Source organism: Phaenicophaeus curvirostris, chromosome 8, assembly GCF_032191515.1.
Source record: "Phaenicophaeus curvirostris isolate KB17595 chromosome 8, BPBGC_Pcur_1.0, whole genome shotgun sequence".
Taxonomy (NCBI): Eukaryota; Metazoa; Chordata; class Aves; order Cuculiformes; family Cuculidae; genus Phaenicophaeus; species Phaenicophaeus curvirostris.
In genome coordinates, this window is record NC_091399.1 from 18,223,853 (window position 1) to 18,251,630 (window position 27,778).

The following is a 27,778-nucleotide window of genomic DNA, read 5'->3' on the forward strand; positions in this document are numbered from 1 at the left end:
GGGGGTGCAGGTCGAGGGAGAGGTGGGAGAGGCCATGCCTGGTGCCAGCCCCCACTGGAGTCGCTCTAGAACCACATCAAGAGGAGGAGTTGATGAAGTGAGGATGATGGGGCTCTGAACCACAACGCGCATCTGTGCAAACTGCAGCTCCTGATGCACGTCCTCACCACACTTGGCCCATCTCCCCAGATCTTCCTGTGGCTCCTTGGCCAAGGGCCTCTGCCACCATTTGGAGGGACACCAGGAGGTGCAGTGGCTGCATCAGTTGCACCCCAGCGGCAGAAAGGGACAGCTCTCCGCAGGATAACTCCACGTGGCCAACTCTCCATGGGGACAGCTCTACACAGGGAAGAGTTATGGCTAGGGGCTCCCCATGGAGAGATGGCTGTGGAGAGTTGTCCTAGACCCAGCCAGTGGAGGAGTGAGTAGTAGTGTGTGGCTGGGGTGTTCCTGGTTTGTAAAGGAGTTATCTCAGTGCCCGAGGCGTCGCTGTTGTGGTGAGGCTTTGCATCATCCGTTTGCTCCTATTACTGTAATGCCATCAGCTCAACCCCTGGTGATTTACCCCTTGCAAGTCATACAGCTGGATCACACCCTGCGTGCCAGAAAGTTCAAGAAAGGAAAAATGCTGCTTTGGGGAGGACCTGGACGCAGATCAGCACCTCCCAGTGTGCGCTGTCACTCACCTTTAAAGGTGAGAAAAGCAAAGCGTTCAAACACACGTGGAAGGGGCAAGGTCTGATAAAGGACATCTTTGAAAGGCAGTGACCACCATCCCCACAGGAAGTTTAAATAACGAAGAAAGTTAAATTAGGTGTGGGTTGAAACCATAGATGCCCACAATGGCATATAGAGTTGTTCTTCCTCCCCAAAATAATACATGGTCACAGATCTTTTCCATGAGTTCAGGGCTGCTGTTCTCAGGGTGCCTTTGCAGCACCTCTCACTCCTCAGTTGGTGACACCATGTCTGCCTGCACTTGTGGCGTGGTCTTATGGGAAGATCTATGCAGAGTTCTGTGCTGAGGGACACCCCATCCTTTCCTTAGCCTACCTCCGAGTTACCTGCTGGAGCCTGAATTCACCACAGCAGGAACCCACTTAAAGAATCTTTAGGAAAAACAGATTCCTGATTTCTGGAGGGGAAAGGGGAATCTCCAAGAGCTGGAAGTACTTAAAAAGATAAGAATTTCAAAAAGCTCTCGAATTTCCTATCCGGGAGTTCCCAGCAGGAATGTGACGCCCCAGGTCTGGTGGTGGGGTGCAGGTGGGGTCTCCTCACAGCTCCAAGCTGTGTGACCCTGCATTGCGTGTTGGGGAGCAGCCAGATGGCCCCGCACAATGCCTGCTGCTGCTCGGAACAAGGGACAATTCAGTGTCTCCCCCAGGGGTTTCTCTAACCCAGACAAACCCCGCTGTACGTACCTGTGGCATGATTTCAGCTCCACAATGGGATGCTTGGAGCCCTGCCCGCTGGCACCGGTGCTGGGAGAGAGCAGGGGCAAGCAGCTGCAGCAGGCTGGCCTGGAAAGAGGGATGGCGGGTGGGGGGCAAATCCCATTAAGGGTGGAGCAATCAGCACTTTCAAAACCCACGCGCTGAAGTCTGGGGTCGCAGCGATGTGTCTTCTGCTGGCAGAGCAGTTCCTAGCCAGCCTGATGCCTCTGTGTAAGAGATGTGGTGTCTCAGGCACTGCCAAGGACAGGAGGCTGAAAAGCAGGTGGGCTCCGCTCCTGGAATTTTTCTTCCTTTCTTTTTCATTGATTTTTGGCAAGTAGTTTGTGCCTGGGCTGTTTTAGGAGCTCAGGATGGTATTGGTCTGCCGCCGTACGACAGCTCCTTGACGAGAGGAGGATTGACAGATCTGGCTGGAGTACAAAGAGGAGCCTCAGGAGTAGCTGGGTGCAGGCCAGCAGGATTTACTGGTGGAGGCTCGCTCCATCCAGCAAAGTACAGAGCTACTGGCAGTGGGACAAAGCAACCCAGGACCCACAGGGGCTGTGGGGCAGAGAGGAGTGGGTTAGAGGCACCACGAGAGGCAGGGAGCAGCGGAGTGGGGAGGGCTAGGAAAATGTGGCCGGTGATCTTAAATCAGTCCAATCTCCATAGCCATAGGGGAGGGAATAATCTTGGTTGAGTATGGGCTGTGCCTTCAGGAGATGATGATGTCCCTTCATGATGAGAGGTGGTCTGGCACAGGAAAGCTCTGAGAAACAAGCTTGGTTGTGCTCTCCTGGAGGGTCACACAGCCTAGAGTGGCGAGGGGACCCCATCACCAGACCTGGGACAGGAGCTGGTGGCCATCCTCATCACGTTCCTGCTGGGAACTCCCAGATGGGAAATTTGAGAGCTTTTTGAAGCATTTTTATCCTTTAAAATACTCCCAGCTCTTTAAGATTCCCATTTTCCCTCCAGAAGTCAGGGATCTGTTCTTTCCTAATGATTGTATAATCTCTCCTTGTGCCTTTAGGCTGCTCCTGCCTCTGTGGGATGCTTGGTATGTGCTTTGTTTGGGGTGCTGCAGCCCAGTCTGGTGTCTTGTGTTTCTCCAGGAAATTCCTGAAGGTTCAGTGCTTGGAAAGCGGGCAATGGGAAGAGGGACGCTGTGTCCCCGTGATGTGTGAGCCACCCCCTCCCGTCTTTGAGGGCATGTACAACTGCACCCAGGGCTTCCAACTGGACAGCCAGTGTGTCCTCAATTGCGAGCCACAGGGCCAGCAGGTGAGTGACTCAGGGGGGAGGCAGAGAGTGTTGCGTGTTGTGCTTCAGAGCACCTGAAAGCAGCAGGGCTCCCTGTGCCCTGCTCTGCAGGGGCGCCTCGCGGCAGCTTGGCCATCCTCAGGGCCAAGTGCCCTCGTAGATCCGAAGAGCAGTTGCTCTGATAGCCCAAAGCTTTTCTTACTGGATACCTGCCTGAGGATGCTATCCTGCTCCCTGGTGACCCTTCCAAAAGGCAGTGGTCCCAAATGAGCTCGCTTGTCTTGAGTGAAAAGGGTGGGAAGGCAAAATTAGGGTGTTTCCAGTGGGTTTGAGGAGCTGCCGCAAATGGATTCACCTTGGTGCAGCAGGCTTGCTAATCAGAGGGCTTATCTGGGGATGGAGGCTGCTGCCTGCCAGGCTCTTCCACCCAGGTTTCACGTCCAACCTGCTGAAAGGGTCTTATTAAAGGAAGTGTGGTCAATCCCCTCTAGTGGGATCTAGGAGCAGATGGAAAACAATTTGCTTTCTGGTCAGTATTGCAAAGCGCACGAGAGCTGGGCCAGATGGCTGCAACCCAGCTGCCCTGGAGAACTTCCCTCTAGACTTCACTGGCAGGAGGGGAGACCTTGCATTTTGCTCCCACGGGAGCTGGGCAAGTCGAGCTCTGCCACTACTGGTAGTAATGCTGGCTGCTCTCCCTCTGCTTTGCAGGTTCCCATCGTTTGCACCAAGGAGGGTTTATGGACAGAGGACTTCAAACTGTGTGAGAGCTTACGGGGCACCTGCCCACCACCTCCGGAGCTGAACTTCGTGGAGTACAAGTGTGAGCAGGGGCATGGCATAGGTGAGGGCAGATGAAAGCTAAATAGAAAACCAAATCTTATCTTGGCTCAGCTCTCATAGAGACCCGAAGGTTACGGTGACTCTTCTTCTTGTACCAATCTCCACTAAATCTGTGGAAAACGTCCTAGTTTCTCTTCCATCCTCTTTCTGAACACAGAGCCAGGGCTGGCTTTAGCCTTGTCCATGCCCTGGTTGTGCTCATAAGCAAGACCCAAAGCTAAAGGTGGCTCCAGTGTAAGCACCTCCCTTTTCAGCAGGAGCAGGGACTCATCTCTAGGGCAAACCCAGTCTTTTGCGGTCATTTTCCTAATCTCTAGCCCTCCACCCCCCTGCGCCACTCCAAGGTCTCTGCTCGTTACTGCTGCTGCTGACTGTGGGGTTTGTGTGGCTGGTCATAGATAAAACCTGCAGTGACAATCACACGTAACTGGGCACTTTCACCAGATGAGGGACCGCATCATCCGTTTTGCTCTCCAGGACTTGGATGCTTTATGCTTTCAGGAAGAGCTGCAATGCTTAGTCCCAGTCACTGCATCTCGTCTGGCGTCCTGCTGGACGAGACACTTGAGCAAAGCCCACATCACCCTGACACAAGCACAGCAGTCATGATCAAAACACACGGGTCTGATCAAAACAGGCTGAGGCGAGTGCATTGGCACTGGGGCTGGAGTTGGGACTGGGATCCACCTTGTTTTCCAAGTTGTTTTTTGCAGCTTTTTTTTTTCCTAGGTCATAGGAAAGCAGTAGTAATTCAGCATGGTAGAAAAACTATGAAAGAAACTTGTTTCTAACAAGAAACATCCCATAGCATCCAGGCCAGACTTATTTTCACGCTAGATCTCATGTCCCATTGAGGCTTGAATCTGTCTCTCTAAGTGTATTCAGTTTTCCCCTGGGAGAAGGGAATTGGCCACAACTCTTGCAGACTTTTGCATAATTCAGGATTTGGGGAAGGAATTGTCATCTCAGGTTGGCAGGAAAAGGTTCTCCGCTGTGTCCGCCTCTATTCTCATTGAGAAGCCCACACATTTGGGTCTGGTGCCCTCCTGTAAAACATTGCTGTCTGCTTCCTGATGAAGTCCTCCAGGCTCTCTCTCCTCCCGCAGGAGCTGTGTGCACACCTTCCTGTGTCATACCTCCCAGTGACCCCGTCATACTGCCTGAAAACGTAACTGCCGAGACCATGGATCACCGTCTGCAGCCCACCAGAGTCCAGGTAAGCAGGGAGGTGGATTCCTCCAGCAGGGAGTTCACTGACAGCGTAGAGTGGAGCCCCCACCTCCTCCCTGTCTGGTATTTTCTAACCAAAATGTCTTTGCCTTGGGTGAACAAGGGTAAGACTTGGAAAGGCAAGTAGCGTAAGTGAGCTTGGGGCTGGCCAGCCATCTCCAAGGAGCTCCCCAGGCTGCGTGCTCTGCCTGCTGCTCCCCACAACCAAGCTCCAGTGCCCAGGTCCTCCTCTTTCCCTCCACTTCTTCCTCCTCTTTCCTTCCCTGCAGACACTACTGCCTAGCCTCCTGTTCTCATGTACCTGAGTTCAGCCTAAGTTATCAGCTTCCAAGCCAGCTTTCAAGGACTTGCAGGATACCACAATGAATGAAATTAAATGCAGGGATCCCACTGATTTTTCAGGACGTGCTGCATGCCTAAACCTGCTAAGCTGCTGTTATTGTCAGCCAGCGTGCTGAGAGAGCAAAAGCCGTACCCGGCACCGCATGAAACTTGGTCCCCAATTACCTGGCAGCAGAGATGCAATCCCAGACAGGCATCTTGCTGCCAGGGAGGAGGCAGGGCACCATCAGCTGAAAGGTGTCTCTGGCTGCCAGGACCCTCTGGCCAGCCGGTTGCCTCTGCTGCTGGAACTGGAGAGCCTTTCCTTCCCCATCTCTTACTCATTTTGTAGGCAAACCAGCTCAAATAGCTCAAATAGTTTGGATCCTCACGGCACATCTTTCCCAAAAAGCAACTCTGCCGGGGTAATATTTCTTAAAATAAAAATGAGATGCATAAGGAAGGAGGTGGAACAAAGAAAAGCAAACAATCTTCCCAGGAGCCAGTGCTCCCATCCAAGCGCTTTCCCCTCCTCCTGGGAAGCCGCAGGAGGCCCAGCATCGTGCCTGTGGATACTACTGTGTGTCGCCTTGAATCAGACCCATGACGGATCGCTGCCGGGGGCTGAGGATGCCCGGGGCGTGTGGGATGGTTAAGCACGAGCCTTGGAAGGAATCCTTGCCTTTGAGGGATCGCATGGCTTGGCCTGTTGAGCTAGTGGCGTTTGGCTTCCCTTTTGCTGCCACTGTGGGCTCTCGTGCAAGGGAGGCATTTTGCAGAGAGGAGGAGGAGGAGGAGGAGGGAGGGGAGGCGTTATTTTAAGATGCGGCACTCCTCTTTGCCAGGAGCTCTCTCCCTGGACTGTCTTGTTTTCCTCTCTGCCCCGACTCCTGCATCTGCTCCCTGCTTTGCTCTTCCGAGTATCCAGCAGCTTGCCATTCCTGGGAGCTGCCATGCTTCCAGGGTGATGGAGAGGATGGGGTGAGCCACACAGGGAGCCACAGAGGCCACCTGAGGAGGGCACGGTCCTGTTTTGGTTTCAGCTCTGATTTGTTGCATCCCACAGCCAAGCAGGTTTGTCCCTCTACTCTTATTCCCCAGCCTGGAGTACGAGTATGCTAATAGGAGTCTGCTAAAATGCCATTCGAGTTGCACAACAATCGCATATAAAACACCCCAGTAGGGTTAGGATGCAAACATCCTCCAGGCTGAGCAGGAATCCGCTAGCTCAGCCAGCATCCCCAGCCTCTGCCCCATCTGAGAGCAGCTCCCTCAGGGTCTGCCTTCCCTGGACTGAGGATGTCCAGGACCTCATCCTGCCCCAGCTCCATCATAATCTCAACTGACTATGCAGTAGAAGGGCCTGTAGCAGGTCTGCGTGGGCAGAGCTGCCCCATCCCCAGGTGCTGTGCCACCCAGGGGTGCTGGAGCCAGGCCGCCTGCCGCTCCACGTTTCACATGGGAGGCTCAGAGAAACCATACTCACCCTTCTGTGCAACTCCTGCACGGTGAAGGGCATCTTAGGACACTTTCACAGGCCAGCTGCTGTTTTATGGGGCCTCAGATTTCAAAGTCTGCCTGAGCTCTACAAGGAGGAAATTGCATGTGCGGTGGGGCTTTTCTTCGCCACGTATAATCATGAGTGCTCCCCACAAACCCCTGCTGAATGAGCGGGACTACGTGTTCCAGCACGATGAAACCGAGCCCTTCACATCTCGCTCTTGTGTCCAGTTGGCTGCAACAGTGAAGTTTGTGCCTCATAAATACCAGTGATAACCTCAGCCCCATCAGCGAACGTGAGTCTGGTGTATCTGCCTCAGGCCAGTTCCAGGGAGGTGAGTCCTCCCAGGACCCGGAGCCTGAGCAAGGGTCAATGAGCTCATTCATGCAGGCACTGAGTGATGATTGGCTGAGGCCCCCATGCCATATATGCAAGAAGCTGGTGAATCCAGCGCCACATAAAGAGGTGATGGCAGATTCCAGCCTGTTGTGGCCCTGGGTGTCTTCTGCCCAGTAGCAGCTTGTGGCCAAGTCAGTCCCCACGAGGTGGCACCTCCAGCCAAGCTCGCTTCTCTGATGGTCCCTGCCATCTCCCTTTGTCCTCTCTCAGCTGTGTATCTACATATGCCTACACTTACTCACACAAATGTCTGTCTAGCCTTGAACAGTGTACCCTGGTTTGTGGGTGAGCCAGGTGCCGCGCTCTTGGGTTTGATGGGCTTCGATGGGTTTCCTGCTGGGCAGAGGTGCAGGGAGGGTCCCGGGTTTGCCACCACTGTTCTGCACTTTACCTCTAGAGAGTGTTGTTGGCTGTGTCCTCCCTCTGCCACAAGGTCTAACAGCTCTTTTCTCCTTCCCTCCTCAGCATATTGTGTGCACGGGCAGGCTGCGGTGGTATCCAGACCCCTCCGTCATTCACTGCATCCAGTCGTGCGAGGTAAGCCCTCTCTACACCAACCATGAGCTGCCTGCTCCTTGCAGGACACCTTCTGGTAGTGAAGGCTTGCTCCAGTACAAAGCTAGATGGCTTTGTCTTCGTGCTGCTCCAAACTGGGCTAGGGCTTGCTGGCTAGGCACGGAGAACAAAGCAAGTGTCCTTGGGCACGGTCCCCTACAGCCGGGGCGATGCTGGGGAACAAGAGCTGCAGAATCACCCGTTTCCTTCCTCGCCTGCTTCTTCTTGGCCAGCCCAGGAAGAATGTTCTAGCAAAAGGATTTCACTGGCAAGGGGTATCCCCAAAAAGCCTGTGCTGACTCCAGGCTTGAATATTTCCTTAACCAGAACCACAGTTCTAGAGTAGCGCAGATCCAGAAAAGCCCTGCGTGACTCATGTGTCCAACCAAAACAACTAGGATTTCCAGCCTTGTACATGCAAAACAAACCGCTCCTGAAGAATCTGCAGACAAAGAATTCCTTGCAGAAATTGGTTAGCCACTCATTTTGCTTTGAATAATGACCAGGCAGGAGAAAATCATAGGCAGCCTGGAGTCAGTTCACAAAGGAAATTAAGAATAGGCAGTCATTGTCAAGCACTAGTTGTGACTATGATTGAGGATAAAAGGAAAAAGGGGGATGGGGGTGGTGATGGTGTATTTTGGAATGTTACATGCTGAAAAATTGGGATTTTTACCAAAAAGGAAAATGTAAATGAAGTTTGCACCCCAAAAATAACTTTGGGTTTTTCTGATGTTTTATGTGCTCATTTCAATTCAAACGATTGTTTTTGCTCACTGATTCTGCCTAGTTCAGCTCTTTGTCAGCTGAAGTGTGGGAGAAAAGGCGATGCTGAAGGGGGCACGTCCCCAGGAAGGAAATGTTATGGTCAGCAGAAGATGCAGCAGTTATTTCCCAGGCTTGGTGGCTGTGTTGCGTGTCTCTGCTGCAAGGTGGCATGGGCTGTAAGCATAGAGGAATGAGGTGCTGCGCGCTAGAGAGGGGTTTGGTGGCTGAGTAGCAGAGCTTATCGGTGGATCCTCTGGCCTATTGGGAGATCCAGGTCTTTCTAAACCGCACCTTTTAGCTCAGCTCTGGGGTAGCGTATTTGAAGTAGGATGAGCTTATGTGGAAAAGCAGTCCAGATGGTTGTGGTGATCCTCTCTGCAGTCCTTCTGCTAGCAACGGAGAACTGCTCTTTGTAAGGGTCTCTGGGAGTTAGTCCTTTCAAAAAGAAACAGATGGGGGATGAAGTGCTCCTTCTTCCCTTCCTCTACAGCTCAGGGAAGAGAAAGCCAACACAGATGTGAGGATGATCCCTTAGGCTTAGGTGCACCAGAACCACCCCAGCCTTTCCCTCCTCTCTGGCTCCCTCCCCTCACCTTGTGTCTGTATCTTCAACAAAAGATCCCATAGGGGATGATGAAAAGTGACAGCTTGTTTGTGTGTGCGTGAGAGAGAAAGAGATAAGGACCAACTGTCTGAAATCCCAGCGTCTCACAGTAACAGCTACTGGCTTCTCACAAGTCGGTCACACAAGTATGCTCATGGCCAACAGGACCTCTTTCTGTTCCTGGGTGCTTGTCACTCCCTTTTACTCTTAGAAAGCAATCCTAGGCAGCAGTCTTAGCATGCAGGCGGTTAAGCAAGCCAAAATTTTGCAGTATCCTACCAGAAGATGGAAAGCCCATGCTCTTCATTGATCTTGTAGAGTTTTTAATACCTTTTCTGCTTTCAATTAATCTTTCATCAGGAATGAGCAAGTAGCACATACTCTTCCAGCTGAGGTCGCACCAAAGCCCTGCACAAAGCTTCATTGTACTGGAAATGTCTCTTTTGATAGGACCCAGGACTGTATCTGTTATTTCTGCAGTTGCGTCAGTCTGGCAGCTCAGAGATATCTTGAGGTCAGCAAGTACACCCAGATCTTTCTCTACCTCCTTTGTTTCCAACTGATGAGCTCCAAGGTAACAGCAGACATTTTACCATAAGTGCAAGTGCCTGCGCTTTAGTTTTCTACAAGCGAATGTCATCCTGTTTCTCTCTCTCTAGCCCTTCGGGTCATCTAACTATTCGTCAGATATCCTGATGCTCCTCTGTGGAACAATGCCTTCTTCCTCGGTAGCAATTTCGTCAGCACAGGCCTGTTTTTAAGGTCACAATCACTCACTGTAATACTAATGAAGATTTGTCCTCAGTTTTTCTTTCACCCTGATGTTCTCCTTTTTGACGCACCGCACACCCACTTCCTCCCTGTTCTCCTCCTCCTTGCTTCTCACATACGTGTCTGATTATTTTTTTCATTGGGTTTTCTTCTACGATGCTGCAGGTTGTTACGGTTGGACCGGTAAGCCAAGCCTTCCTGGATAACACTTTTTTAGCGTGTGTTTTATAGCAGTCATTGTCTTGCCATAAAGAATAACTCTTACCAAAAGTATCTCATTCAAAGTCTTGCTCTGGGAGCTGCTGGTCAGCACTGGGAAGAAGGGAGATGTTACCAGTCACCTTGTTTGACCACAGAAAATGCCCTGAATGTTGCTTCCACCTCATCTGTGCTCGCTTCCACCCTCACACCCCTTCTTCTCCTGCCTTCGTCCTTGTGACAAGAAGCACTGCAGTTCTTGGAGGCCCTTTTGCTTCAGACCCAGTCTCTTGGGAACATCAAACTGAAAATATCGAGTAGAGATGGAACATAACATGTAACCTGTCCTTGCTGTGTGACTCACCACCACTACGTCTCCTTTTCTTGTTCTCCCTTTCATTTCCCTGCATGAGGAATGTTCTGCCCTGAAGAACATAGTCCCTGCTAGGTCCAATGTGGTTCAGCTTGACCTGTCCCTGGGACATCTTAGTCCCAGGTTCCTCCTTATTTTATAGCAATCCTTCATGGGAGGCACCTCCTCCAGGAGCTCGGCCTCTGCTCTTCACAGTGAAATGCTGTTCCAGTGGACAGTCCGGGTCACTTCAGGTCTGGGTCGCCTCTTGGGGATGCCGTTGTGTCTCCCCTGACTGCCAAGTGCACGTTGGATGAAGAAGTTTGCTCATCTGGATGTGAGGGGAACAGCCCTATGTCAGAGAAACCCAGGCGCCTGGCTGCTCGCCCCGTCTCTCCCCAGCGGAGTCTCTTCAGGCTGGGGCACGGCCACAGTCGCCAAGCTTCTACCTCCCCTGCCCCAGCCAGAGCCCCGCCTCGCATTGGAAAGTTCAGGTCACCACGCAAAGGCATTAGAGGGATTCTCACTCGTCTTCACTGTACACTGACGGCGGATCAGCCTGCCTGCTTATCCCGCTCGCTCCTCTCCCCACCTCCCTTCTCTTTCCATTAATCTGGTCGTCCATCTGCCTCCCGGTCTCTCGCTGCACCTTGCCAAGTTCCCCATCCCCAGAGCAGGGAGGCACGTAGTTTGGCAAGGGAGGGAGGGATGCAAACCCTTCCAGGAGCCCATCAGGAATACAAGTTAGCACTGAGTGCGCTTCACCTCTTGAGGGCCAGCGGAACATCTTATCCCCCATCATCAGTAGAAAAACAGATGGCAGCATTGGGTGGGGGGGAACAGGAGGGGGCTTGGGGCTGGATGGAGACGGGAGTGAAGGAGGAGAGAATTCCCTCCTCCCCTCCATGGTTTGAGAGGAGGTAGTTGTGTTCCTGGTGTTGTTCTCTGCTGCTGGGAAGGAGGGGTTTGCAGCATCTGGGGTAGTTGTCCCAAGCCATCCTGAGGTGACTGTCCCACAGCCACGCTCCTCCCATGCTCAAGAGTAAGCGCGGCTGTTGGCTTTGGAGGAGGAGCCACTGTGTACAGTGATCCAAACTGCTCCCTTGGACTGTTACTCCCATGGTCCAAAACAATCCATGGCCAACGTTGGCTGCTCTAGAGCATCTCCTAGTCCGCACACTTTACCAGCCCTGCACCCCTCTGCCTCCCACACCAGGGACTCCTCTCTTTTCACAGTGTGAGAAGATACGTTCTGCAACACACTGACCGCACCTCCAGCTCTGTTTTATCATTTTGTGTAGGTAGCAAAGGGATTTCAAGGCAGCTTGCTTTGGACAGACCACCAGCAGGCAGAACTTCACGCTGGTACGGTAGGAGCTGGACATGACCTACTACACGCTGTGGTTTGCAGCATAGGATAGCAATTCCTTCCTGATGTGACTTGGTGTCTTCTCAGATTGAGGCTGGCATTGCCGTGCTTTGCACTGAGCTGCCCTGTGTACACGCCAGGGGACACAGGGACTTTGGCAGGAGGTCTCTGCCTCACTCCCTGGCTGAGGGAAATCTTCTGGGCCATCCCAGAAAGCTGTCATGACTTGGAATTTCTTGGGTCTTCCTCACCTGAGGATAAGGTCTCGCTGCCCTTGTGTGCACTGCTGGTTATATTTTCATGATCGTAAAGCACTGATCTGTTCCCTGTTTTGTGGTTTTTCTGATCTATTACTGTGGAAATTATGAAACGGGGATTGAAGTGCATTTGTGGTTGCAAGTTGTTCTCGAGTGTTTCCATCCAACAGGTAGTCAAGGACCCTGATGGATCCTTGGCTCTTCCCACCAGCGCGCACAAACTCCTCACTCAGCACAACAGTGGCTTGCGTCCAGCATTTGTCAGCCAGAATTAACCCCTTTGAAAGCAAATGCAATAGGGGCAGCGAGAAATCTCGTCTAAAATCAGGGTCCTACTGGGCTTTAAAGTGATGGGAAACGGGGTGTGACTCGTTCCCTGGGCAAAACTCTACAACTGTGGCCCCGCTGCAGGCACCTGCCTCTGATCCTCACTGTCTGTGGGGCTGAGACCCCTTGATTGTTCCTCCTCCCAGGCCTGGGGAGCTCTGATTTTGTACCACGGCAAAGCTCAGTGCAGGAAACCAGGCAGAAACATGATGCTGGTGAGATGCTCTGCTCTGGGAAAGAGAACCTCTTCTGCTCTCTTGGGGCTTAAGGAGATGAGGACTTCAGGCACCCCAGTTTCTTCAAGGAGACTTTGTAGAGTAACTAGGTATTTGAATTTAAACTCGCCCTCTTGTGATGCTCACATCATCATTGTCTCCTCTGTGCCTGTGGGAGCATTTCATGGCACCTCTATCTGCCATCTGCCTTTGAAAATGTGGGGAGGACCCCACTTGTTCTTGGAAGCAGGCAAGAGGCAGACCTGGTGACTGCTATTCCTTCAGGACCCTCACAAAAGCCTGTGTGATCCAGGTGACCAAAAAGCACTCAATGAGTTGCCCTAGGTTCTGCCACATTCCAATTTTGGATAGTACGTGACATGTTGGCCTCCACAACTCGAGAGAGGACACAATGGAATTGGTAAAAGCAATCAAAATGTCGAAGGGGATGGCACAGCTACCCTTCAAGGAGACCCTAAACCAGCTGGAACTGTTCAGTTTGGAAAGCAGAAGAGGTCACAGAGGTGCTGGATAAGGAACTCAGAACCGGGGAACACTCACTGAGACTGGTCAAGGGGGTTGTTTCAAACAGGTGAAGGAAAGTGCTTTCAGTGAGCAAAGAACTCTGAAACCGGCTGCCGTGTGAGGCTGTAGGGTTGAGTAGCAGCTTTGAATTGAAAGAGGGATTAAATCAGTGGACACCAGATACACAAAGAGATACCACAAAGACCAGGCAGGGCTATACCTCCCACCAAGCCTAACAGAGCATGTGGAGGTGTTCGAGGTGCATGGACTGCAGGCAGTGGTTGTTTCTGGATCAGACCTGGCCCAGCAAAGCTCTTTATGTTGGGGAGGTGGAAGGCAAGAGAGGGTCCTCTCTACATACTCTACATGCTCTTGGCATGAGTACCACAGGCTGCAGAGCGTGGGACACAGCCTTTCAGGGGATGAGCCCAAAGAAATATATTTCTTGCCCAAAAATTTCAGTCGAGGCGTACTTTTCCTAAACTACGAGAAGATGTGTCCCCTGCAGACATGGAGTGTGATTGTAGAAACCTCATAGTCTTAAAAGACAAAGCAAACAGAGGAGAAGCAAAATGATTGATCAACACACCTCCCTAGTGCAAGGACAGGCACGGTTCTCCTGCCTGCAGGCACACTCACAGAGCCCCAAAAGACATTTGGCCACAGCATCCAGGCACCACATCAGCAGTGGTGGAGACTCAAAGAGGTGGAAGCAGCCCCAGCTCCCCCATCCCATGGCTGTGCAGCACTTGGGATGCCCCAGCCTACGGCTACTTCTCTGTTCTCTCCCGCTCAGCTGCCATCCTTCCACCCCTGTCCGTGTCCCACTTTCCCCTCTCCCAGCAGCCACAGCCGTGCAGCCAGTGACACAGACAGAGGGAGTGCAAAGCCACTGAAAGCACCCGCTGAAATAAAAATCAATGAGTTGCTTCTGATAATAAACAAACATCCCCGCGTGTAGCGCTGCCAACTGCTCTTCCAACACGAATATTCATTCCCCTTCATCCCTCGTACATTGTTTTTCTTTCTGTTTAAGATCTGTAACAAGAACTTGGCAGAAACCAGATACAAGTGGGTCAGGAGGCCCTTGTGGTTTTCAGGGCTTGTTTTCCATAACCCGTTCTATCCTGCAACATATTTTGCGCAAATGGCTTGGCAGGAGATCTGATCCATGGCAGCAGGCGAGCTGCTCAGGGCAGGATCGCAGGCTGGTGCTCGTGGCATGGGAAGTCCTGGCTTCTGCGTATGCAGCACCAGCCCTGGGAAAGGTGGGCACTGGGGAACCATCTCCAGGAGCCACCGTGCTTGCCAGGAGCACGATGAACGCACGGTGTATTCCTGTGCTCCCCTTCACTTGTTATTTCCTGCTTCTGTTTTTCTTCCCCTGTAAGCACTGAGATCGAGGTACAAAAAGATGAGGCTAAGGATCTTGACATAAATAGATCCCGGACAGAATTTTTTTATGGAAGCAAAGACCTGATGTGATATTTATCCGCACCGGCTTTCCATCTCTTTCTTCACTCTTGTCCCTGTGGACTGTGGAAAGCTCTTGCCAGATGACTGTCCACTGAGCCGTGGGGTCCCTGCGGAACGAGGCACTCAGCAGGACAGGGGAGAAGAAACACACCCCATTCAGGAGCCCGAAGTACCACATAATTCTGCAGTAGAAGCGTGTCCAAATCAAACGCTGGCTTGGGACACAGAAGCACTTTCAGACACTGTGAAAGCGAGGACCTGCTCTCCCGGTGTGACCATCTACAGCAGCATTCAGGCTGCAGACCAAGCCGCACTCTAACCTCTGCACTCTCCGCCCTCCTTCAGACACAGATCCTGTCCAAACTCAATCCAGACTGACTCAAACAGGGCCCAGATGTTTGCAGAGAAGTGTGTCCAAGGGACCTCCTTTGTCCTGAAGAACACCTAGAGCCGCATACCATGACTGCTTGCCTTGGGCACGGCACTACAAGTGGTGGCACATAGGCCGAAACCAGACGGCACGATGCCGCCTTCCAGCCTGTCGCCCCTTCTTTGAAACATTCCTTAGAGTATGTGGAGTACTTTCTCAAGCAGCAAGCCTCTGTTTTCTTAATGAGGCCTGAGGAGAAGGGTGTTGGAGCTGGAGCAGATGTTCCTGAAGACCAGAGATGTGATGAAAGCAGCCTGCGCGCCGAGCTGACGAGTGAGTGCTCAGGGACACCAGCAAGCTTGTGAACAACCAGCATTTCTCCCTTTTCCTTTCTAGCTGTGTCTGAGGTGATGGGGCAGGTCCACGATGTCTCCTAGAAATCCATCCTGCAGGCATGTGGCTCCAGGGGACATCCACCATGGTTCAAAAGTAGCTCAGGGGACACCAACTAGGAGATGTTAACATAGTGGATGAAGTGCTGGATTTGTAGGAATTTGTTTCTCTTTCCTTCAGGTCACTTGGTCCCAGGTGCCCCTTGCCCAAGTTCTAGAGCTCGCATCCTCTGAGTGGTGCTCACTCTGCCCCGATGGGCCAGGTAGCTCTTGCTTGTTGCTCAGAACGGGTCAGGGCAGCGACGCATCCTAAAAAGCTTCTTGGGCAGAAGCCAGCCCCGTTCCCTCTCTGTCCCTCTCTGTGTTTTTGAGAGCTGGTTTCCTCCTTGCGTGCTGGAGAGCCTCAGGAAGGAGAGAGGGAAAGTGAATGTGCTTGGGGTGTTGAGGGGGGAGAAAATTAAAAAAAAAAAAAAAAGACACACTGCAACAGAGAGAGGGCCAAGAAAAATATTTAATCCAAACAATGAACATTGTCGTTTCCTCCCACAGTCTGCATTCCCAGTCAACTTCCCTGGGCAAGCAGGAGGAGCCAAGAATGGCCGGGCTCTCTGCCTCACCAGCGTGAGTGCTACAGCAAGGGAAGGGACGTGTCCTGGGGACACCGTGCTACAGCATCGCTTTAACCAGCTCCTGCCACGTCTGCAGCTGAAGGGACTGACAGCAGTCTCTCCTCGACAATTTTCTGTAGGAAGTAGTGGTTTGGAGCAATGATGGAGTGATGTGGACAGGGATGAGAGAGCAAGTTTCCAGGGAACCAAGGTGGGGTGGTAGATGCACAGAAGCTTTCAGCGAACCAGACTTTTAACAAGGCTTTGGGTATTCTTCCAGTCCTCCTAGGGACCTCCCAGGGCTTTCTGAAACATCTTGGCTGGTGGCTGAGGTGGGAAGGAAGGAAGGAAAGGCATCCAGCAGAGAGAAGCTGCCCTCTGCCTACCCCTGACCAAAGGCTGCTGCAGGCTCTTTGTGTTTTCCTCTGGGACTTGGCTTCTCTTGCACATATCAGACCCCTGAAGCTGCAGCCGCCGTCTGCAGCCTTGGGGCAGCTCAGGGTACGTGTCCCGTGATTCTGTGAGTTCCACTTCGAGGTGACGTCCCTCCGCCAAATGGGTAGGGGTTTCCAGCTAGGCTAGGTGAGAACCCGGCTCTGGCTACTGCTGCTTTCTCATTCCTGGTGCTGAGGTTCATCAGCAGCCCTGTCCCTGCCTCCCTGCCACACCATCTCCCTCTGGTTTCCTCCAGCTGATCTTTCCATCACTATGGACTCACCCATTGCAAGAGCAGAGTTAGCAGCGGTGAAGCTGATGCACGAGGCATGGGGCTGATAGCACGGCAGCTTTTCCAGGGCTGCCCTCTGCCTGTCTTCCCCTGCTGGAATGGTGGAAGGTGAAGACACCGGCAAATCCTCAGCTGCAGGGCTGCACACGGTCAGCTCGGCACGCAAAGGGTCCAAGAGAAGGATGAAAGGACAGTGAAATCCCTGCTGACTGAAACAGTGCAAAAGCAAACTACACCCCCCCACCCTTGGATGGGGTCAACAACAAAGCCCAGAACCTGTGCGGCCTCCTGAAGACTGAGGAGAAACATTTTGCTCATTGAGCTACGTCCTGATCCCCTGAAACTGGGATGTGGAATCTCTTTGGCCATGGACAGATAGAAATTGCAAGCACTTTCCATCCCAGCAGCAGGAGAGCCTTTCACCTCGTTGGCTACACAATTGGCCAGGTGCAGGCTGAATTCTTTTTTTTTTTTCATTTTTCCATCTTCCTCCAAAGCATCTGGAATGGGTTGGTGCCAAAAGCCAAGGTACCAGGCCTTCAGGTCTGCTCGACCAGAGCAAAACCTGCATTCCCAGCAAAAAATGTTCATCAAGCGCCCATGACCCAGCGGCCAAATATGTGACACTGATGGCATCTGTGATTTATTCTTTGTGGACCGTCTTTCACCCACTCTGTCACACCCTTTTGCGGTGACTCAACCTACAAATACAGTAGATTTGAAGGGAAGTGTCCGGATGCCACCTGCCTCCCCAACGGCACGGGGGCTCCCCAACCGCGAGGACGCCAGCTCCAGGGATGGAGCCAGCTCAGCTCTGGGAACTTCTTCACGATGGGAGCGGTGAGGCTCTGGCCCAGGCTGCCCAGGGAAGTCAGAGCTGCCCCATCCCTGGAGGTGTTCAAGGCCAGGTTGGAGCAACCTGATCCAATGGGAGGTGTCCCTGCCCATGGCAGGGAGTGGAACTGGGTGATCTTTCAGGTCCTTTCCAACACAAACTATTCTATGAGTCTATGATTCTATGATTCTAACTCTGCAGGGATGGTGGAAAAGCACCATGCACAGCATCTCCTGGCAGCCTGGAGAGAAACAGCACCACCAAGCCCTCTGAGAAGCTTCTGCCTGGGATGCATCTAACCAGTCTTTTCTCACATTTCTTTGCCTGCAATATTTTTTTTTTAAAAAAAAAAACTTTTTTTTTTTTTCTCTTTTCCTTCATGCCTATTCCCGGCTTTGAAAGCGTGTGGTTTTTTTAGCCTATTTAAATTGCCAAGCACTTGATTCGCAGTTACTATTTTTATGCTGGCAGCGCAGGGCCCTGGCCCAGCGGTGCCAGATGCTGCACCTCCACATGCTAACACATGCCCTGCTGAAGCTCCTGTCTGAATAAACAAGGAAAATGGATGGCGCGAGCGGGGAAATTTGCTGACACAGCCCAGCTCGCTAGCTGCCTTGGTGGCTCGCTGCCTAGCCAAGCAGCTCCCTATCACTTAATGCGGCGTGGAGCGGTTGCAGCAATTATCTTATTTATCTTTTTTTTTCCGTTTTATCTAAGCCACTTGAACCAGCCCCTTTCCCCCTCATGCTGGTGGGTGCATATTCTGGCAAACAAAGCCCAGCTGGCCATCTCCCTGTATCGCATCCATTGCCCTCACATGGCAGGGATGGCCTTTGGTGTGTTTTTTTTTTTTAATTTGCCAGCATCTTAAAATATCACGGAATACTTTGGGCTGCAAGAGACCTCAAATCCATCCAGTTCCACTCCTGCCATGGGCAGGGACACCTCTCACTGGATCCAGTTGCTCAAAGTCTCATCCAACCTGACCTTGAACACCTCCAGGGATGGGGCAGCCACCACTGCTCTGGGCAACCTGTTCCAGGGCCTCCCCACCCTCACAGGAAAACATTTCTTCCTAAATATCGTGTTTTTCCTAAGATATCATTGGATGTATCTGCAACTCACCAACATGGGCAAACCTCTTGCTTTCTGTAGAACCATGTGGCTCAAGCACAAGCTGGACAGAGTCTGCACGGGTTTTCCTCTCTCCCATCACCTGCTATCAGAACATCGCATTGCCAGTGCCCTCCCTTGTTGTGACTCTTGCAAGACAAGAATGAGGCCGATGCAAGTACGAGGGGGCCTGTGCCCTCAAAGGTGACCCACCAGCACCATACTTTGTTCTTTCTACTTGCAAAGTTGAAACCAGCTGGAAATCCTTGAGCAGGCAATGCAACGGGACTCTGTATGTTCTCCAGGCGCCAGGCGAGGAGCAGGGACAGCGGTCCCCAAACCCTGCGCCTGGCTCTCTTGAGCCTTGAGTCCAATTAGTCATTTTTTATTTTCCCCTCATATGTTTTTCCAATGTAATTTGGAGCAGGAGTTGTTAAGTTTGCCCAACAGGTGTTGCCATAGGAGCTTGTATTTGTTTAGGGTGGGGTACGGGCTCCGGCGGGTTGAGAGAAGGGGGCAATTAGTCCTAATAGGTGTAGAGAGAAACTGAGAGCCTCTCCTTCCCCGTCCTGTCCCCATCTCTGTCCTCCCCCACCTTGCACGCAAGATCTGGAAACTGCTTCAGACCTGTGCAGCGGGGATGGGCACAACCTCCCCCCCACCCCATAATTGTATGGAAACTACCGAAACGGCGGGTGTTTTTTTACCAGTGAGTCATTACACATGGAGCAAAGCTCAAGGAAAAACTCCACCACATGGAAGGCTGCAAAAGCAAATCACACCCAGAGGAGCTCTTCCCTGCCAGCTGCCCTGGCCGGTCCCCTGCCTGCGTCCCTGCACCAGCCAGACCCAGCATCCCTCCCAGTGCTCTCCAATGCTTCGTGGCTCGGACACTTTCTGTCATGGTCATCATGTAAGGCCCCACTTTTCAATGGAAGAGGAGGGTTAACCCTATTGCCTTGGTGAAATTCCACCCTGGTCTCCTCTAGACATAATTTGTGACAGCAATGACAGGGGCCAAAGCCCTTTGTGGTTTTGGGTGAGCCACCTAACCCAGCCGTGCCGTTATTTCCCAGCTGTAGGAAGGTGCACTCCTTGTTCTTCTCCTCTGAGATCTTCTGGGAAAATGCAATCTCTCTCTAGCTGCCTGCATGTGTCTTGGGGACTGTGGTACCGATAGCACAGATTTGGTGGTTTGCCATAATCCCTGCTGCTACTTCCTAAAGTGACATTGGTTTGCATTGAGCCCGTTTCTGTCCCTTGTGAGTCACGATGACAAAAAGCCACATCAGTTCCCTGATTTGGCATATCTTCTTCATGTGGGTTATTGGCTTTACCGCTAGCGTTGGCTTCAGCACGGTGGGTGCAGGGCTATTGTGATGTGGTGACATTTCTCAGCTGGCTTTTATTCAGTTTAGAGGTGCTACGGGTGAGTGTCCATCAAAGGCTGGGTCTGGGTATTTTCCAAAGCCCAGTTGTCATTTAGGGCCACCAGCCCATTTGGAGCTTCCAGAAGCAAAAGTGTGCATGGGGGGTGTAGGTTTCTACCGGGACCCCTTCCTGATGACAGGGGTCCTCCTGGAGGTTGGCCACAGTTGCTGGGCCAGTAGCTACCATCACAGAGCCTGGAGCAGGAGAAGCATTTCATTACTAATCACTCAGTTAATGAATGGCCTCTCCGTTCTGTTAGCACATTTGGTTGTTGCTTGGCAGTGCTGATGTGTTTCTGTGATAAATAAACCTTGGCTGCAGACCATTCCTGACACCTCATTGCAGCTGCTTCACATGCACATTGTTTGGTTGCACAGTGTTGTTTCTCAGTCCCAGTTGGCTGCTTCTCAGCCCCAGTTGCTCGTTTCTCCTCTCTGATCAGATGACTCACATAACTAAACAACAATAAGATGGATTTCTGAATGGCTGCTTGTGCCATTAACGTTTCTGGACTGAAAGCTCTTCTGCTGCAATAGCTTTCTCTTTCGGTGTTAGAGCTGAAAGCAAAGGTGGCTTGTTGATGATGGAGAATTTATCTGAGCTGCGCCAAGGCAAGTTGGGCTCTACAAATCCCCAGGTAGACCCGATGGTGCAGCAAAGGGTGCTGAGCTGTGCCACGCAAAGAGGAGCCACCGTAGCTTTGGCAATGCAAAACCCACCACCGCTCAACCATAGAGGGTGAGATTTGAGTTACGGAGAAGAGAAATGAAGAGGAAGGTGGCCACATGGCCAACCTTTCTGGTTATCAGTAATTTTGCCTGCAGGGAGCTTGAGCTTAACGAAGAACCCTTCTGTTTGTCCCAGATCGCCACCAGATAAGTAGCTTTGTAGCCCAGCCTGACAAGGCATGGTGGAGCCAGGTGGTGTGGCCAGGGCTAGAGCTTCCAGTGTCGAGCTAGACCAAGAGCATTCCAGGGAAGACATAGTCCTTGCAACCAGCTCTTGCCAACGCTTGGCTTGAGTGCAAGCACTTCTGAGAGAGTCCTGACCTTGCTGAATCTTCCTTATAGTACAAGGGAGAGAAAGTAGCTGCTTTCCTGAGATTGTGCCTATAGATCAATAGATCCCCATAACAGCCTCTTTGTACCTAGATGTCCAAGCCAGGTCACCAAGCTCAATTTCAGAGCCAAGCTCTTTGGGAGGAAGGGTGTTGGAGAGAAGAGTTAGGTCAGCTTGTTACTGAGCCCTGCCCAGGCTGTGAACGTGCAGAGAGCTGGATTATAGTGGAGACGTGGGAGAGTGGTGCGTGAAGGTGGATGAGCAGACAGGGTGATGAACTCACTCCTAGTTGAGTGGCACTGGACTTTGTGGAGAAGCACTGAGTGGGATGGGGACTTGTAGCATTCAGATCAAGGCCCTTTCTAGCCATATGCATTTGCTTTCTCACTTCCTGACACAATTCCTTGATCCTTGACCTACAACTACTGCCTTCCAAGCTCCCACTGCTCCGCACACACCAGCTGGGATACCAGTCTCCTGGTGACCTGTGGCTTTGAAGACAGAGGTTGCGTACGGTGGAAGTGGCCCTTGGCCCTCATCAGAGGTGCGCAGGGGCCTTGCTGAGGACCCAGGACCTCTGCTTTTGGAAAGAACCTTCCACAGCCCTTTAAGCAATGACTCTTCTCTCTGCTTAGCCTTTCCAAGCAGACGGCTGGTGTGACACCATCAACAACCGCGCGTACTGCCAGTATGACGGGGGTGACTGCTGCTCCTCCACACTGTCCTCCAGGAAGGTAAGTGAACCTCCTCAGCAGCACTGGCTGGGATTTAGACCGAGGTGGTGACTGCTAGCCATGCTCTTTGACTTTGCTGGCTAGGGAACTGAGCCTGCAATGCAATTCTCCCACGAACTGAGAACAAACTCATGTTTCTAAATCAAAGCCAGCTGAAGCTGATAGACGTCATCCCACTGATTACAGCGGGGTTTGGACCTGGGCCAGCAGGACTGAAACCTCAGGCCAGCTCCTGCCGAGTTCACGGGATTTCCTCTCGTTTTGGGAAACATGTCCCAAAGAAGTGACTTTCGTGGGATGTAGTGGCGAGTTAGAAGTCACCTCGTCGTATAATTGAGCAGCCTCAGGTGATTTTTTTGGTATAGTCCATTGGCATCTGCTGTGCGTGGTCTTTCCCTCTCAGTTCTCCTGGAGAGGGAAGGAGGGAGGAATAGCTTAGAGGGAGCAAGTAGGCATGGGGGTTGCACAGACCCTTCTTTGTCTCCCATCACAATCTGCCCTCCCAGCCTGTCCTTCCCAAGAATATCCAACAGCAACAAACCATAGGGCACGAGATAATTCCTTACTGCAAAAATACGTGAATTTGGATCTTCTCATCTTTGTTGTGGAGCTTGAATCATTTTTCCTTTCATCACGCATAAGCACAGAGAGAAAAAGTGAAATAAAATCCTGGGAAGATCCATTTGAGATAGGAGAGAAAAGGCTTTACACCCAAGCGATGAGTGAAACCTTCACAGCGATATCAAGGCATGGCTCTCAGGAGGTCTGAGACATCTCAGTCTCTGGCCAAAATAAAGGATGGTTTCACAGTGGAAGATGGGGTGATTCAGTCCCACGGCTTTAAGGAAGCCCAGCCCCAGCTCACATCCCCTACAAGTTCCAGCTCTCCCACGGCACAAGACTTAGGCTGTCCCTGGGTTGCAAAATGTGAAATGCAAGTTAACAAAAACTAAACTGCCGAGAACAAAGCTCAGCCAGGGGCACCCGGTATCAGAGCTCATTTCTCAGCGAGCATAGAATCATAGAATCACCAGGTTGGAAAAGACCCACCGGATCACCAAGTCCAACCATTCCTATCAAACACTAAACCATGCCCCTCAGCACCTCGTCCTTAAACCCCTCCAGGGAAGGTGACTCAACCACCTCCCTGGGCAGCCTCTGCCAGTGCCCAATGACCATTTCTGTGAAGAATTTTTTCCTAATGTCCAGCCTGAACCTCCCCTGGTGGAGCTTGAGGCCATTCCCTCTCATCCTGTCCCCTGTCACTTGGGAGAAGAGCCCAGCTCCCTCCTCTCCACAACCTCCTTTCAGGGAGTTGTAGAGAGCAATGAGGTCTCCCCTCAGCCTCCTCTTCTCCAGGCTAAACACCCCCAGCTCTCTCAGCCGTTCCTCATAAAGCCTGTTCTCCAGCCCTCTCCCCAGCTTCATTGCTCAGCATGGAGCTGGGCAGTCTCCACAACGCAAACAAATCAGCATTACAGCCCCAAGCTTCTCTGTCTGTGCCAGGTGGAGGCAGCTTGCAGAGGCATTGGGGTGCTGGTGGGCCAGGGAGCTCAAAGCACAAGCTTCCATCTCCCTTTGTCCCCCCAGGTGATCCCCTTTGCTGCCGACTGTGACCAGGACGAATGCACGTGCCGCGACCCGGACGCCGAGGAGAACCAGTAGTGGCACCGCCAAGAGCCTCTCTCGGTCAGGAGAGCGCCAGGGGAGAGGAGGGGCAGCATCGGTGGGCGCGAGGGGGTGTGAGAGCTGGGCAGGGGACGGTGGCTCTGCCTGGAGGGGACGGCTCGAGGCTACCGAGCAGCTGGCGGGAGGGCAGGCACATGGTGGTCCCTTCCCTGTCGATGCGCCCTTCCCCGCGAGCTCCTTCCCGAATCCACCCGGGGCTTGGGGGCCCAGTGCCTGCCTGAGGGGCTCACCCCGAGGTCCAGCACCACCTTGGCCATGCGCTGGGCTGAGCTCCTCAGGTGCTGCCACAGACACTTGTCCTGGTCCGGCGTGGCATCTGGATGTGTGCGCTCTGGATTTTGTCACTATTCACCCCCCTCTGCTGTACAGGCTTCTTTTAGCAAGGTCGAGGTAGTCGTGATCTCTCTGCAAATATTTAAACTTAATTATATATATATATATATACATATATAATATATATAAATATATTATATTTTCTTTGCTCTTCATGAAGCTGAGAAAGGGTATCCTTTGTCACACACCCATGCTGCTGTGAAGTACAAACCATTGGGAAGAGCGCAGGTCGGGGCAGGAGGAGCAGGGAATTTCTCTTGCCTTGCTGAGAAGGAGCTGGAAGGAGGGCAGAGAGAGAAGCCAAACAGCCAGGCCGTGCTAGGAGACAGCTCCCCGGGCACGCAGCGTGGAGGCTGCGACCTCAAGGTGCTCTCAGCACGTTTTGCCCTTGGGATTTGCCACTGTGCTCTGTTTAGGGTCCTGGGTGAGGATTTTGAGGTCAAGACGAGACACTTTTGTGCCCTTGCATCACCCCAGCAAGCACAGCACATTTGAAGAGCTCTGCTGCCCTGAAGGGCACCGCAGCCACCCATCACCCATTATTTCAGAGCCCTCTGGGAAGGATTATGTGTCCATGGGGATTGCTGTGTGGTCAGTAGGAGCAAAGACACACAACCGTCCCTCTCTGCCTCACCCCACATGCACCCAACAAGACAAGGGGCGTAGTGGGCAGCCCAGAGTAGCCACGATGCTCTGAATGAAGGATGATGAGGTAGTTCTTCTTCTCTTTCCCCATGTCTCCTTTCCAAATATGAACTTCAACAGTGTTGTCAGCTGTTCTTGGAGGAGACCAGACCCTGTCATGCAAGGAGAGACCTGAATGTCCCATCAGGAGACTTTAAGCATCATCTCTTCCCACTGAGATTTTCCTTATTAGCTATCTCCGTGGCCGAGCCCATCATAGAATCATAGAATAACCAGGTTGGAAGAGACCCACCGGATCGTCGACTCCAACCATTCCTATCAAACACTAAACCATGTCCCTCAGCACCTTGTCCACCCATGACTTAAACACAGGGGACAGTCGCTGACTTTCAGGAGTCTCTTGCTTCTATGGGTGCTGAAAATCTTCAGACTCACTTGTAGCCCTAACGAAGCCCAGCTAGACCCTTTGCCCCCATAGTTAATTCCCAGAAGCTCGTCTTGGAAGCCTGAACCCAGCCCCATAGAGGCAGCAGGTGGGGAAGATGCCTGGCTTTGTGCTGTAAAGAGGCAGAGAAAAGGGATGGAAAGAGGAGAGCAGAGAATGGACCACAGAGCAGGAGCATGGACACCCTGGTGCAGCCCCAGGCTGGCTCCAAGAAAACCATGCCCGGCTCCATCCTCCCCCATGGCCTGTGTTGGTGGAGCCAGGCTCCCAGCCAGGCTTCATCCTGGGTAAGAGCGATGGAGAGAGGGTGACACAGTGTGGAGAGACTGGGGATGTTCAAGGCATCCTTTGGCTTTTGGTAACTCCCCCACAACCCTTTTACTCTCATAAACTTAGGTTTGGTTGGAGAACAGGCGTAGGGGTGGAAGCACTTGGACATCCCATCAATGTTGTCCTTCTCCAAGTCCTTTCTAGATGCCAAGCGATCCTGTCGCCCCGAGGAGGGTCATGTCCTGAACTGCCCTGGCCTGAAGGGATGCAGAGAGGGGACCGTTATCTTGCACAGAACCACGCTGACATTCTGATTCCCATCAAAGCGCAAGTGACACCACCTGAGGTGGTGTCACTTGCGCTTTGATGGGAATCAGAAAAAAAAAAAACCCACACAAACCCAAAGAAACCCCAAACCGAGGAAAGTTTTTTTAAAAAGCCCTTTGAGCCTCTTCTGGTCCCGATGCTCCCTGCAAGGTGCAACTCGGGCAGCCCAACCTGCTCCCCCAGTGCAGAGAAGAGGAAATTAAGGGTTGGAATGGAGGGCACACCAGTCCTGCCAGTGGGGACGTAGCATGATGGTGACACGCAGAGGGAGATGGGAGAACTTCCAAGTCCCAGCATCTTGCAATGCCAAACCCTTCCCTGCCTGGTATCGGATGCCCATGTGTTTAGATGCCAAATCTTTATACTTTTGGCACAAAAATCCTGGTCTCGGCAATGGGTCTTCCCTGCTCACCAGTGGGTGCAGGGAAAGGGTCACATCCCATGGACAGGGGATCAGGGGGGAGCTGGAGGTCCTGGCTTGGCTGATAGAGCTTTGTGCTTCTCATGAACAGATAGCTTCTATGTACCAAAATATTGTTCTTCTATAGTGACACTGAGCGGTTTTTGTCCCCTTTAGTGTTTTATTCACAATGGAGGCTGCTGCTATTTTTATTTTTTTGTATTTGATAATTATTTTTTATAAAAATCTACGAAAAATAAATAATCTTCTCATCCTCCACCTCTTTTGACTCCTTGCTTCACCCAAAGCGGGGGGTTGGCTGGGGGAGGGAGGTGGTTTGGCTGCTCCCAGCACCCTTGAGCCCACATGCCCTCCTCTGCCCCATACTATGCCCTCTCCCAGCACCGTCCAAGCCAGTGGGAGAGCTTCTTCGGGTTTGGGGACACGCATACACACCCCTCTAACGTCCTCCCCATTCAAGGTTGCCAACCGGGCAGCTTCTGCTGTGCCACCAGCTGCAGGGACACTTCTGTAGATGCTCTCTTGCTGGTTACGCCACAAGCTGATCCATTGCCAATCACTTTTTGTACTTAATCCACCTTAAAGTCATGGGTGGGGCTGGGGAGCGGAACGTGCCTCACACTAGAGCCCCAGGGACGCGGCATGTGGCACCCTGGCGAGAGAGCTGAACCCAAACACAGCTTAAAAGGTTGCTTAAAGATTTGGGGATTTTTTTTTAATTAATTTATTTTTTTAAGTTACAAGGAAAGCTTTGTATTCATGGAACGGGGAACACCAAAAAGCCCTGCACAAAGGTCAGTGGCCCTGTCTTGGTGCCCCTGCAGCTCCAGCTTCCCGGTTGGCTGGTGGTGAGCTCAAGGCACTCGTCTACAGTGGCTTCAGAGCACCACCGGCACAAAATGTGTCAAGGACAGCTGATGCCACGGTATTTACATCTTATGGATGTCCCCAAATCCCACAAACATCCTGTGTCACCAAGGGAGGGGCATCCACAGGGTCCTCGTGGGGTAGGACTTCGCTTAGAAGATGCCCGCGGCTGCCTCGTTCTGCACATTCAGCCAAATCAGTGTTTCTGGTGCTCCAAGAAATGGGATTTGCATCATTTGATGACGCAATCCAACTCGTGGAGCCTGCAGCAGCCACAATCCTGCACACAAACACACACACAGAGCCATACCTGGGAATCTCCTCCAGACCAGGGACACCTGAAGCATCTGGGTCAGGTTTGAAGTGGCCACTCCACACACAGTCCAGAAGGCTGTCGTGCTGGCAGCACACAGAGGGACAGCATGAGGCTGAAGGACAGCATCTCCTCAGGAGCTTCTCCCTGTTGTGATTCCCAGTTCCTACTGCTTCCCAGCTTGTCAGGTATGGAGTCACTGAGCCACAAGGGTCCACAGTGGCCACAGCTGGTGGTCACAGCCACGACAGAACCAGCCTGCCCCATGGTCATTGTCTCAGGGCCCACAGGGTGGTTTATTGGGAACACTGCTCTTTATAGGCTTTGAGGAAAGGGTTTGTTGGGTTTTTTTTTCACTTTGGTTTTTTTTTTGGTGTGTGTGTACTTTATGAGTATATTTTTTCTCCTTTTCTAAGATAGTTTCAACTGAGCAAATAAAATGGCCCTGGAAAAAGCCGAGTTGGTTTCCAGGAGCAGAACAAGGAAACACGGATGGTAACTGATAAAATCCAGGCTGCGTTTCTGATGGGCCAGTTCTGGGGCCATTTCAAGCCTCCTTCCCATCAGGCAGGTGCACGATGGTTCCCTCAAGGAGCCCCTTTGCTGTTTCACAGCTCAGTGGTGAGGTTTGAAAAGGCCAAAGCTATTTCTCTCTCCTCCGCCACACGCCTTGCTTGCAAGCGGTGGAAAAGGTGAGTCACGGCTCAGCAAGCAGCAAGATTGGAAAGGACTGAAAAACACAAGCGCTTGCACTGGGTCGGGGGCTGCTGGACCCCAAGGGGCGAAGCC

General features: G+C 52.1%; 1 protein-coding gene across 1 annotated transcript in view; it reads left to right on the plus strand.

Annotated features, from left to right (window-relative positions):
* The window catches only part of PAPPA2 (pappalysin 2), a 94,059-nt gene extending 70,662 nt beyond the window's left edge, over positions 1-23,397 (plus strand). Inside the window, 6 exon segments of the mRNA XM_069863077.1 lie at positions 2,552-2,720; positions 3,411-3,543; positions 4,649-4,758; positions 7,459-7,530; positions 21,581-21,679; positions 23,270-23,397. Coding sequence (XP_069719178.1) covers positions 2,552-2,720; positions 3,411-3,543; positions 4,649-4,758; positions 7,459-7,530; positions 21,581-21,679; positions 23,270-23,344 — 658 coding nt within the window. The 3' untranslated portion in view covers positions 23,345-23,397.
* Positions 23,398-27,778: the final 4,381 nt, after the last annotated feature.